Source organism: Dermacentor albipictus, chromosome 1 (assembly GCF_038994185.2).
Source record: "Dermacentor albipictus isolate Rhodes 1998 colony chromosome 1, USDA_Dalb.pri_finalv2, whole genome shotgun sequence".
In the NCBI taxonomy this organism is placed as follows: Eukaryota; Metazoa; Arthropoda; class Arachnida; order Ixodida; family Ixodidae; genus Dermacentor; species Dermacentor albipictus.
The window spans coordinates 86,886,663-86,900,580 of record NC_091821.1 but is presented as its reverse complement, the minus strand read 5'-3'; the positions used below and the strand labels follow the sequence as shown (position 1 = coordinate 86,900,580).

The 13,918-nt window shown below is 48.1% G+C and overlaps 1 protein-coding gene across 4 annotated transcripts in view; it reads left to right on the top strand.

Moving 5' to 3' along the window:
• LOC135897820 (nose resistant to fluoxetine protein 6-like) overlaps nucleotides 1-6,304 on the top strand; it is a 143,425-nt gene extending 137,121 nt beyond the window's left edge. For all 4 annotated transcript variants that reach the window (XM_065426527.1, XM_065426525.1, XM_065426526.1 and 1 more), the window contains 2 exons: nucleotides 614-756; nucleotides 3,934-6,304. In XM_065426527.1, the coding sequence (XP_065282599.1) occupies nucleotides 614-756; nucleotides 3,934-4,167 (377 nt within the window). In that variant the 3' untranslated portion in view covers nucleotides 4,168-6,304. The remainder of the gene's footprint in view (nucleotides 1-613; nucleotides 757-3,933) is intronic.
• Nucleotides 6,305-13,918: the final 7,614 nt, after the last annotated feature.

Here is a 13,918-nt window from a genome sequence, read left to right as displayed (position 1 = left end):
GAAATATGTTGTGGTATTCCAGCGACGGACGCCGCCGGCAGCGACGGACATTTGACCGACTAAGGGTGTGAGCCCATAACAGCTGCTGTTCTACAACAGAAGCCTTCGTCGTTTATCGCGCTCGCCCTGTTACATTCCAAGCAAGGTAACTTTTATAAATATGCACATTTTCCCATGGCAATTTACACTTTAATGACACCACGAGGAGCTGGCTCGGGAACGTTAAGCGCGCGCCTTTCGTTTTTGTGCCTTTTCTGGCTTACCAAACTCCGAAAGGCATTATTGACGTTCCTGGTATTAGATAGTGTAATTTACCAATGAAGCTCAACTTTCCACTTTAATGGCTTTTCAAATCTCCAAAGGCGCAGATAATTGTTCTTGATAATGAGAAACCTCAGCCTGCTGTTTCTACTAACATTGGAGATAAAACGCTCGAGAAAATATAGCACCGCCGCCATTGGGAACCAAACACGCTGCTGTCTCATTCTGCATTTTACTTTCGGTGGGTATGAGCGCGCGTGTGAAGCCCATGGGTGTATGAGTCGCACCATTCACTAGTTGGGTCCCAAGAGGTGGGCATCTGACTAACTTTCGGTGGACTGTTTCACCGCAGGCTTCATCAACAAGGTCTTGTCGTGGCGGGCCTTCGTGCCACTGAGCCGGCTAACCTACCTCGTGTACCTGGTGCACCCGCTGCTCATACTGTGGCACACCGCCTACCTCAAGAAGCCCTTCTACACCACGCAGTTCTTTGTGGTAAGTATTCAGCAGCAAGCGCGTTTAGGGGCGGAGATGAAGATTCGCGTACATGCTTTCACGAATGAAATGCGTAGAGAACGAGTCCCGTTTGAATGGCTATGCCTGCAAACACGGGACGATATCGCAAGCGTATGCAGCATGCAAGCTATCACACGTATAAACCCATCACACCAATGTTATGAGCTTTCTAGCTGCACATGTTTCGGTGGCTGAATTGGTGCATATATAGACATGTTGCCGACCGGGACGGTAAGACTGTAAAAAGCGACCTATTCTAACAAAATAGTAGCATATGGCAAGGAAAGAATAAAATCACAAGAAAGTATTATTCGCAGAAGGACACTCGGCTGAACTACAGCTTCTTGTATTATTAACGAGACTGAAATACCTACGCTCACTTTACCAGTAAGTACTGGCTCCATCACGTTCATTTGTACGCGGAATGCATCAGAACACCCTTCAACATTGTGGGACCGCCTAGCTCCATCCACAGAAGGCAATCGCGCAAGCCCATGGTTGTGCTGAGATGTATTGCAGCGAGGTTATCTTCTAGAGGTGTTTCGTACTAGAGTTGTTTCGCGCTGCCTCGCGACAACGCTGTCGGTCGCGCGCTGACTCGGTAGCCTGCACGCACGTCATGAGCGAATGACGTGTGCCGTCGGGCGACTGCCGCGACAGTTATTTGTGAAGGGCGTCGAGGCGACGCACGTGATGAGGTGTGTGAGCAGCGAGTGAACCACCCACAGTGAACCCCCCCCCAAGTGAGTATGGAGTTTCGAACACTTCGACCACGCGGTCCAGGAGGGCCAGGCTCTGCTCCGCACGTGTCGTTTTCCAGTTCTATTTCTTATTTGTTTGTTCAGTTTTTGCTGCTCCCGGTTTACATAAGTTTCTGCGGCTCGAAGTAGGTGCGCGTAACACATTTCCCAATATGCCAAGGCCACACGGCGCTTGTGACAAGGATTGCGAATGTTCTGCAGCTCCAAAGTTATGTGGGTTGAAGACAACACTTGACTTCCCCTTCAAAAGCGTCGAAGCGTATACAGAATACAGGGCTAGCATCACGGCCATGTATCGGAGCACTCAAAGCGATCACATCTCACTGACCTCAAGAGTTGAGCTTGTCACAGTCAGACAGATCCATTGTGGTGGAGACGTAAAGAATTTTAAGCTTAAGCAAGATGACGCTTTTCGTCAATCTTAAACACATCAGGGTGCTGCTGCAAAACGGTGCATAGCTGTACACGAATGCCAAGAATGCTTGTATGAAATTACTCTGGAACACAAAATAAATAGCATAGGTGTGACACACATTTGTCTTCCAAATTGTACACACCCGAGATGTTCTATGGAAATATTTGAGCATGGCGAGGCATCCGCCATCGTCATGCAACTAGAAAGACTGGAATATAGAGGTTGTAAACAGGGATATGGTGCCTCAGAAAGGCTGGCCAAAGTTTCGATAGGACGACCTATCTCCGTCAAAGGCGGCCTCGTCATCCTCGGCATCTTAGTTTTAACGGGTTAGTAGAGTGACGTCACGTGCGGTTGTTGTCGGTGGCGGCTGGTCGTAAAGAGAGAGACTTCAAAGAGACTGAGCGCTATCGCCTGACGTCTGTGAGCGTGGTTCCCAAGACGAGGGGAGAAGAGCGGGAGAGTGGGAAGGCGGGGAGAAAAGAAAAGAAAGAAAAGGAGGGGAAAGGGGGGAGGGGACACCAACAGGAAGAAAAAAACAAGAAAATAAAAAGAGGATCATGGGAGGGTGTTGAGAGGGTGTTGGCGAAGCGAGAGGTTAAGGAGCATTCAGGGATGACGTTGGCGGCCTGTTTTTGTGGCTTTAGAAGAGCCGGTCAGGCGGTCAGTGCGCAAGTAACAAAAAAAAAAGGCCCAAAAAGACATCAGTTGAAAGAGTGACTTTAATAGCGTAGCAGCAATGCATCGAGTAATTTTGAAGGAGTTAAGATAGCGTCAAGGAGCCTGGGGTGCAATGCAATGGGTGACTGGAATGCAGCGGCATGGTCTTTCAAGGGACGTTAGCCCCAGTAGCTCAACGTAGCTGTCGTTACGGCGGTATACAGAAATGGCGATACCCTGTGGGACTGAGGCGCTGAGAAAGGTATACTGGCGTCTGGGAGTTTGGAATGTGTTGGTGAGCGCGTTTCAAAAAAGTATATAATAAAAAAAGACAAAAGGGGGGGGGGGACCAAAACTGGAATAACAAATAGGAGGGTGACGTTGGCAGAAGCGGGCGGGGGCAGGTGTACTTGGTAAAAGGGGGTCGTACAGTTGATATAAACGTAAAAACATGAAAGAATATATTAAATTGAGTAGTAGGCAGGGAAACAATTTTTTTTAATGGAGTAATAGGTGAGTTTACTGGGAATTAAGTTTAGCTGGTGGCATAATGTGTTTTGTGCCTTGGTTGATGGGATGAAGATTTCAGATTTAAGTTACCGCTTTTAAAGATTCTAAGATTCCACGTGCCAAATTATTTCCCCTTGGGTGTAGGCAATTAAAGTTGTGTATGAGGTATGATTCCGTATATTTCCTTTTGCGAGGTGAACGGAAATTTGTTTGTAGTATATAGAGCCTTGCTTTGTCGAATATATGGCCACGTTCATTAAAGTGCCTGGCTACTGCTTTAGGTAAATTGTGTTTTGTATTCGCGTGGTGACCGTTGAGTCTTGTATGAATTTATTGTCCAGTCTCACCTATGTATTGTTTGCTACAAGCGACGCATTCTAGACAGTAGACTACGTTGCGTGATGTGCAGGTGAAACCCGAAGTTACCTTGAGTGAGTAATTCGACGCTGTACTTTTTACTGTAGAAGTAGATTGAATATGTTTGCATGTAGAGCACCTGGGGCGGCCACAGGGACCGGTACCCAACTTCGTCTTTGTCCTTAGTTGGGCATGCACAAGAATACCTTTGAAATTAGTGTTGCGTCTGTAGGCTACTCTGGGCGGGTCAGGAAAAGTCTTATTGATTTCTCGTTGCTGGTGAGAATTGGGTAGTATTTACTGAGGATGTTGTTCACGTTTGAGAGTGCGTTTGAGAATGTAGTAGTAAGAAGAGGCGTTGTTGTTCTTGTGATCCTCGGGCGGGACTTGAGGACCTCGGCTCGATCAAAGACTGAAACGATTTTAGGCAACTTGTGACTTCTTCGTTCGCAGGGCTACGTCTACCTGGGCCACCTGTTCTCGGCCTACTGTCTCTCCTTTTCGCTGAGCTTGACTTTCGAGTCGCCTTTCATCCTGCTCGAGAGGATACTTCTGGGAAAGTCAGCCCGCCAAATGGGCTATCAACCCGAGAAGACAGACAAGATCTTGGCGCGGGACTTTTCCAAGAACCCGGACTCGCTCACTACCAAGACGTTCGAGAATGGCTCCAGCAGCTGCGGTGTTTAAGTGCGACATCACGAAGATGCGCGTGCGCACATCTTTCGTCGACTGCATTCTCCACGAGGAAGCCGTGCACGCTTCACATTGTGCCTCCTATGTGCTTGCTCAAAGGACGTCCGCAGGGAACTGCCCTCAAGTGATACAGGGCTGAGAACTCCTACAGATGGATGCTCGTTTTTAAAACTATGCAGGGTGTGTGCGTGCCTTCAGTTATTTTTTTTTTTGCTAGCTCCATTTTTTTCCTTTCTATGTAGTCGTGTTAATTAGGCTTGTTTTCGTATTTGTGGCATCAGAGAAGCAGTGGTCACCAGCGGAAGCGGCGCGATGCGAGTCGGCGTGTAACTTTATTAGCATATTTGGTGGTTAACTTTCTAATTATTCAATGTGCGAAAAAGGCAGAAAGTGTTGCAGCGCCGAGCGCTGTGCTGCACCAACAGCTCTGCTGCTTTTATCACCTAACACTGAACGTAACTGTGGGTGCACAAAACCTAATCGATGACACCATTATATCGAAGTAATCACACAGAGTAAGGGAAATGAAAGTGACGCGCTTCCGTCGCCTTTTCCCGCAAAACAGCGAATCAAGAGCGCGGCTTGTGTACACACACTACACAAGAAGCTGCGCTCGCTTTCATCGCGTCTCTTTTCGCTTCCCGCTCTCGCGAGGAAATCACTCTTTGTGCAGTTGCGTGAAACGTGGCGCTAGTGTCAAAGATCCGTCAAGACAGTTATACTGTAATATCCCGAATTGTCGCCCACACACATTTGCTTGCGAAATATCAACTGCACAAAATTCAGCGAGGCTTTCATACAAATGTGCGACGTTTTTGCCTGTGGCACTGCATGGTCAGCGAGGCTTTTGCAGGGGCCGAAGCTTTGTGCCACCTTACTTTACCCGTGGAAATTAAAGGGGTCCTGAACCACCCCTCAGGCTTGGTGAAGAAGCTCAGTCCGCGGATAACATATGCTGCCGTGAACATATCAGCCAAATTTTGCAGTCGTGCGCGGCGCGTCACCTTTTTTTCTCAAACGCTCTCTCTTCAACAGGAGTGTTCTCGTTTTTCTTTTCGGGCTCCATATTTCGTCACGTAGCATATTCCCGTGCGTAGCTGCTATTGGCCAATAGGTGACATCAATCAAGAAGGGCGTTTGGATCAGTGTGCTTCTTCCTACTGTTACTGTGTATATTTATTGACGCAGTTTAATAAACAGGCTGAAGTAAAAATCTGCTTTCGAATTTCGACAAGAATTACGTATTTCCGGAAGAAGCGGACTTTCATCTGCTCACGCTCGACCGCGGCCGCCTGCGTAGGAACTAAAATTTGACCAGACTGCTTATCGGTGTCGTCGCCGGCTGGCCTTTCTAATTTTTATTGGTTTTGAACGCTCAACTAGCCTCGAACCGCGCGAACCATCTGGTCAGACCACACGCACGCTTGTCGGCACGCGCTCACTCCTGGCCGCTCCTGGTTACTTCGTGTTGAGCTATCGATAGCGCTTCAATATGCACAAGTTCGACATAGCTACTATCCGTCGGTCAAGCTGGCGCAGGAGAAAGCCTGTCCGCCCCACGTAGCACAGCTAGACAGGTTCTCACGAGCTCGCACTAAAGTCCTGTCGTGCACAAAGCAAACGCTTCGCATACGCACTACACTTGCGTGTAGCTGCAGTCTGCTACGTAGCATAGATACCGCGGCCACTGCGAGGTGCCGCAATGAGTCCGCTGGCCGAGCGCATCTTTGCTCACTGAGGACAACTGCCTCTAGCTTTCATTTGGCGCATTGTAGGTGCCAAAATCAGAAATATTGGTTTTTATGTGAACATGCAAATCAAAGTTGAACTGCGCGCCACGGTAACGTTCAGTAGGCGGAGTGTTGTGGGCATGCCCCGCTCCGCCATAGCCTTCGCAGTGTAAGGCATTGAAGGAGTGGAAGCACCGCGAAGGACGTGTTCGATTGTCAATAACTCCGCTTCTGCTGAAAGCGTTGAAGTACTTTGTGCGGCAAAATATTGCTGAAATAGCCTGTTTAACTTCAACGGCATTTATCCTCTTCGATAAAAAGTGGTTCAGGGCCCCTTGCAGGGCATCTTGCAGGGGCCATGTGCGGTATTTTAGTGCAGTAGTAGCATCTAACTCAGCAATTCTTAGCGCGTTCTGCTTACCAACGTTTTCTGTTTTTGCACCGAAACGTGGCCCACTTTGTCCCCTTTCTGACGAATTGCTGCCAGGGTAGAGAGAGAGAGGAATGGGACGGCGGGGACGTTTACTCGAGTTTATGACGATACATATATATATATATGTATATATATATATATATATATATATATATATATATATATATATATATATATATATAGCGGGGACGTTTACTCGAGTTTATGACGATATATATATATATATATATATATATATATATATATATATATATATATATATATATATATATATATATATATATATATATATATATATATAACACCACCGCGAAAACAGGTATACCCTAGCACAGCTTTCTTTTTCCTTTCCACCGTATTTGTTCCCGTTATCGGCTGTAAACGCGTCCACAGTGGCAGTCACACGAATGTATTTTTGTATGTTTGCATTTTCGAAAAGACGTGCAACACAATGTTTCTGCCGCGTGATGTCCACAGCACATGGCCACTGGCGCTGCTGCTCACGGATACTCTTCCCGTATTCTGTTGCACATTCACGCTAGAAAGCCTCCACCTTTGTACATAGACTCGCTCTCACGCAAGAACCGAGCAGTGCCGATGTTGCAGATATCTTTGTAAACACTGAGTAATAATTGTCCCACAGATGCAAGTGTGTTATAGTGTCAATATAACTGTTAGGCATGTGCAGTTAACTTTGCGTAAGAGACTGTCGCTCAATGAACTGCACATTTTTGTTGTCCCGTCACCGCGGCACTGGTGTCGCCAAGATGGATGCTGCTGCTACAGAATGCTGTAGCTTGCCACCTGCACAAGTGACGCTGTTTATGGCTGTTGCATGTTTTACAGTGCTTGAAACAATGCCAACGCAAACTGGCATGGTTGCAAGCGCACGCTGATTTAGCACCAGTTTCTGTTAAATGCACCATCCAGTTTTGTTCGCCCACGTCCAACCTTAAACAAAGTCTCTCATGGCTCAGGTAAAAGCAACACATTCATTAAACATAATCTGTACCTGTTTCTGAATCTTCTTATATTCTTTTCGTGCCCTATTTCTTAAAAACTTGAGAACATAAATAATGTTACATGGAAGTGCAACGAAATTGTAAACGCTTTGGCAACACGCATTCGTGATCACCTCGTTTGTGTTACCAGAGTGATTACAGATGTGTGTAATATAATGAGCAGATGGCAGTCTTGGTACACATTTTTCTCGTTTAACAGAGGCGTGGTACGCACCACAAGCTTCTCTTTCAGGGGGACCATCGGTTAGTTTTCTCGCAGTACATTCTGACGTATAGCATGGACCATTTGCTGGACAGGCCACTGTATTAGGGAGGATCAGTGTTGTCACATGTGTCATGTTTTACGGACACTCACATGCGAATGTGCTGGCGCCCCCCTGTGATAACTCTCGACCGATATACAAAATGGTCACCATACAGCCATTGCGCGTTTCATGCTTTTTCACAAAAGCCGTACAAATAAATATCTAAAAGCATGCGCTGTTCTCGTGCAGAAGACTGTGGCGCTTTTTTTTCGTAATGTAATTGACCAGGTGTCCCGGTCAATTTTATCAAAAACGAATATTAACAGTTAATCTAAATAAAAATGATATGAACAGCGCTCTATCGTCCAAACAAAGCAAACAGCGACGTTGCGAGTTTTGTAGGTACCGCTGCATAACGGTGAATGTTCCCCTGAGATAGTTTCTTTGGAAGATGCACGAACAGGTTTGAACGTCACGAACGAATAAACGCAGCGCGTAGAGCACGCAGTTGCGATAACACGTGCCGATAATTGCGGCGCTACGCATTGCATAGTCCGTCCAAAAGAAGAAAAAGAGTATTCTACAGATCACACGCACTGTGGCAACCGATGCATGCTATGCAATGCATTTCGCAGCTAGCTGACTGTTCAGGATTGTTTGGGGTTCCCCAAAGGAATACCAAGTGGACCAACGTGTTTGTGTAAATTGAGTATTTGTGCGTGATGGTCGCGAGCGTACGTGTCTGTGACGACAGCAGCGCGACGACGACCACGTCGAAGACGATCGCGTGTGGCAGCCACGGCATGATTTCTACGCCGGCCGTTCGGCGCGAGCTGGGGCGATGACGAGCGCGGCTTTGTAGTGCATAGGTAGTGGACGAGCGCAAGCGAGCGAAACATGGATCAACAGCGACTACGTGTTATACTGTTATGCAATAGAACCTACATATGGCTATGTGGTGTGGTGTATGTTAAAACGAAAATGGTTTTTGTCAAAAAATTTAATTATAGGGTTTTGCGTGCCAAAACTACGATCGGATTATGAGCACGCCGTAGCTGGGGGACTCCGGACTAATTTTGACCACATGGGGTTCTTTAACGTGCACCTAATTCTAAGTACACGGACGTTTTTGCTTTTCGCACCCATCGAAATGCGGCCGCCGTGTCCGGGATTTGATCCCGCGACCTCGTGCCTAGCAGCGCAACACCTAAGCCACTAAGCAATCACGGCGGGTCAACGACGGCTTTTGTACCCCGGTGGAAAACATTTTAAAGCATGATTAATTTCGTCAGTCATGAAATCAGCACAGCATCACAATTTCTACGTAGCGTGTTACGAGGAAAGTTCAGGGGAAAGTGGGCTGGTCTCGGAGGTAGTGCAGCTTAACACGGCGCCTCGCAGCGCAATCTGTCGCAAGAAAAGACGAAGTGGCAAGGGTCGCACGCGCCCAGCGTTTCAAGGAGCCGGCTGGCTTTGGAACTGAAGAAGTATACGTGCGAATGTATGGTGCGATGAACTTTATTCAGGTCCTGGAGACCAACCCTTAGGTTGACGCAGGCGGCTCCCACGTCGGGACATAAAAATTGTGTTGGGCATTATAAATAAAATAAAAGAATATAATTAAAACAACAAACTACGCCCTGCATGCTGCACCTAAGTATTACAGGCCCCACGTCGGGACAGTAAGGTTTTACCTTAACGCCGTATCGTGGGCCTTCTGAACGGCCTGTACTCGATCTAAAAGAACTCCACTGTGAAGGACTCATCGAGTCTCTTTGCTTGTCACAGTCTGTGAAAGACACAGGACACTGCCAAAACATATGTTCCAGAGTAATGATGCCTTTACACTTCTCGCACTTGATTGGTACCTCTCTTTCTGGATATAGCTTGTTAATAAGGTTTGGACACGGATCAGTTCTTGTCTGTAACAATCTCAGAGTCACCGCTTGAACTCTACTGAGCTTAGCGTGTGGCGCTGGGAATTCCCTTCTGTTCATGTAGTAATGCTTCATGACTTCATTATATGTAACTAATTGGTCCCTGTTATCCCCCTGTATATTATTATGGTCCTGATCGCGTAGTGCACGGATAGTAACTCCTCGTGCAGCTGCGTTAGCCATCTCGTTTAAATTCTTCCTAGATGGATCGACAGACCCCATGTGCGCAGGCAACCAGCGTATTTCGATCCCTTGGCAGCCCATCTCACCGATCAGCTGGTGAGCCCTTTCGTGGCCAATTTTTTCCTTTTTTTTTTTTTGTAGAGCACCCTCACATCTTGTGGAAGCCCAGACATTCCTCATTTTTTCTCGAGCCATCACATACACAAATTGGATGAAATAATATGTCGGCCTGAATTTTTATACTCGTAAAGTTACACTAATCTAACTTGCGCATAATTCGCATCAATTCACTTCATTTTATACGGCGCATTTGGAGCATTTCTCCTTTTTCCCGTTTTTTACCGCTTTTTATGCTCTGGGAAAAAAACGAGAGAAGTGTTTTTTCCCAGAGCATAAAAATCGGGAAGGACAAACGGTCCAAATGCACCCAATAAAATGGAGTGAACTGATGCAAATTAGGCGAAAGTTAGATTAGTGTCACTTTGCGAATATAAAAATTCAGGCGACATATTATTTCATCCAGTTTGTCTAACATTTTTATTGTGGTGCTGTATTGCATCTCAATCGTCTGTCGCTCAGAAAGGCCTCTACAAGCGTCACTCATCGCGGAACACGGGCCTCAACCTTCTTTCGGGTTAAAAATGACAGGGGGGACAGTCTTAGTAACTCGCTCATTCACAATGATCCAGAAAAAAGAAGCCTTGAAATATACTGAAGCATGGTTTGGGTACGGTCTACTTGGTATTCCATTGCAAACATCACTTACAGCGAGGGACCAAAGGAACGACGAAGACAAGCACTGTCTTCGTCGTTCTTTCGGTCCCTCTGTCTATGTACGCGCTGTAAGTGATGTTTGCAATAACTTTGAAAGCTTCTGAGATACCTACCTAGTCTGTTCATGGATATGTGGATCGGTACGCAGAAAAGAAATAATCGTTTTTAAAGGATAATAATAATAATAATATTTGGGGTTTTACGTGCCAAAACCACTTTCTGATTATGAGGCACGCCGTAGTGGAGGACTCCGGAAATTTTGACCACCTGGGGTTCTTTAACGTGCACCTAAATCTAAGCACACGGGTGTTTTCGCATTTCGCCCCCATCGAAATGCGGCCGCCGTGGCCGGGATTCGATCCCGCGACCTCGTGCTCAGCAGCCCAACACCATAGCCACTGAGCAACCACGGCGGGTAGTTTTTAAAGGAGTACTTGCAGAAAGTCTTATTTCTTTATTGGATAGCTGTCAACCCAGTAATTACTCTATGGAACTTCAATTTCTTGAGAGAACAGCAAGAAATTATGAAGAAACTCCCCTGGAGTTGTCTAAGTATGCGCAAGCATTCTGCCACTTCCTCATCTCTGCGCATCCCGGTGTCATTATCGATATTGTTACGTAGGAAGACGCAGACGAAAAGCTATGTACAAGTATATTTACAATAAAATACGCTGCGCTTGGCCAAGAGGCAACAGCCCGCGCTAGCTTCTCATCGTCGTCGTCGTCTTCGCACTGCTCGCCTTTTCGTGATCGCACATATTGTTCCGTAGCACTACGCGCGGCTGCAAAAGCGCCGTCCCGGAGCGACTAAAGATAGGACTCGGAAGCAGTGTAGTAGGCCTTGAGCCTACTGACATGCACGACATCACTTGATGCCAGAAGAGAGGACGAGGTTGAACCCATAGGAGCAATTTCGTAAGTCACAGGCGTCACCTGGCGCAGCACGCGGTAGGGCCCTGTGTATCGCGAAAGGAGCTTCTCTGAAAGTCCGACGTGACGGGAGGGCGACCACAGGAGCACGAGCGCACCAGGCGAAAACTATACGTCACGATGGCGGGCGTTGTAATGACACTGCTGAGTGGCTTGTGAGGTCGTCAGTCGAGCACGGGCAAGCTGGCGTGCATGGTCGGCGAGGGCGATGGCGTCGCGCGCATACTCGCTTGTTGAGATCGCAGCAGGAGGAAGTGCCGTGTCTAGGGGCAAGGTAGGTTCGCGACCGTACAGTAGATAAAATGGAGAAAATCCGGCGGTGACGTGCTGGGAAGAATTGTACGCAAATGTTACGTAAGGAAGGGCAATGTCCCAGTCGTGGTGGTCTTTGGAAACGTACTTGGACAGCATATCGGTAAGAGTACGGTTTAACCGCTTTGTCAGGCCATTGGTTTGAGGATGGTATGAGGTAGTCAGTTTGTGTTGAATGGAGCAGGAACGCACAACGTCAGCGATAACTTTCGAGAGGAAGTTTCGACCACGGTCAGTAAGCAGCTGTAGCGAGGCGCCATGAAGCAAGATAATGTCACGCAAGAGAAAGCCCGCGACGTCAGTGGCGCAACTGGTAGGGGGAGCCCGAGTGATAGCGTATCGGGTGGCGTAATCAGTCGCGACGGCTACCCATTTGTTCCCAGAGGATGACGTGGGAAAGGGACCGAGCAGGTCTAATCCAACACAAAAGAACGGTTCCACAGGGACGGTGATCGGCTGGAGATGACGGGCAGGTAGCACCTGAGGTGTTTTCCGACGCTGGCAGGGATCACAGGCAGCAACATAGCGTCGAACGGAGCGAGCGAGACCAGGCCAATAGAAGCGGCGGCGGACGCGGTCGTACGTGCGGGTTACCCCAAGATGTCCTGCAGTGGGTGCGTCATGCATCTCAAAGAGCACAGTCTGTCGTAGATGTTTTGGCACGACAAGAAGATCAGAGCCGTCAGGGAGGAAGTTCCTTCGATACAGAATGCCGCCCTGGAGGACATATCGGCGAATGGATGCGTCGGTAGGTGTAGAGCGCAGACGCTCGATAAGTGCTCGCAGCGATAGGTCTCGGTACTGCTCATCGGCGATGTTAGCGAAGGCAGACGCAGAGAAAATGCCGTTGGTGCTACTACTGTCGGCGTCGTCAGGCTCGTCGACCGGGTAGCGAGACAGGCAGTCAGCGTCCTTGTGTAGACGGCCAGATTTATAGGTGACAGTATATGAATATTCTTGGAGGCGTAAGGCCCAGCGACCAAGTCTTCCTGTAGGATCTTTCAGTGAGCATAACCAGCAAAGCGGGTGATGGTCTGTGACAACGGAAAAGGGTCGGCCATATAAGTATGGGCGAAATTTCGCAACTGCCCAAACTAGGGCCAGACACTCACGCTCGGTGATGGAATAGTTGCGCTCCGCGGGTGAGAGGAGCCTGTTGGCGCAAGCGATAACACGGTCGTGGCAATGCTGGCGTTGTGCCAGTACTGCGCCAATTCCGTGACCGCTGGCATCAGTACGGACTTCGGTAGGCGCAGAAGGATCGAAATGGGCCAGAAGGGGAGGCGTTGTGAGAATGTCGATTAGATGTGAGAACGCAGAGGCCTCGTTATCGCCCCACTAGAAAGGGGCGTCTTTATTCAAAAGCTCGGTTAGTGGTCGTGCTATGGCGGCGAAATTTCTCACGAAACGGCGGAAGCACGAACAAAGGCCGATGAAGCTGCGCACATCATTGACACACTTCGGAACAGGGAAGTGCGCAAAAGCATGGATCTTGCCTGGGTCCGGTTGCACTCCGTTCGCGTCAACGAGATGTCCAAGGACGGTAATCTGGCGACGGCCGAATTGACACTTCGATGCGTTGAGTTGCAAACCGACTCGACGAAAAACGTCCAGGACTGCTGAGAGGCGCTCGAGGTGCGTAGCGAACGTAGGGGAGAATATGATAACGTCGTCCAAGTAGCACAGGCACGTGGACCATTTTAAACCGTGAAGAAAGGAGTCCATCATGCGTTCAAATGTGGCAGGGGCGTTACATAGACCGAACGGCATCACTTTGAATTGATAAAGACCGTCGGGTATTACAAAAGCAGTCTTCTCGCGGTCAAGATCGTCCACGGCACTCTGCCAGTAGCCGGAGCGAAGGTCAATAGAGGAGAAATAGCGAGCACCGTGGAGGCAGTCAAGGGCGTCATCAATCCGAGGTAGGGGATACACGTCCTTTTTGGTAACCCTGTTAAGGTGCCGATAGTCCACGCAAAAGCGCGATGAGCCATCCTTCTTTTTGACCAGTACAACAGGTGACGCCCATGGACTATATGATGGTTCAATAATGTTTTTGGCAAGCATTTTGCGAACTTCTGCGTGAATAACTTAACGCCCAGCTGGTGACACTCGATACGGGCGGCGATGAATATGAGGGGCATCGCCAGTATTAATGCGATGTTTGACAGCTGTAGTT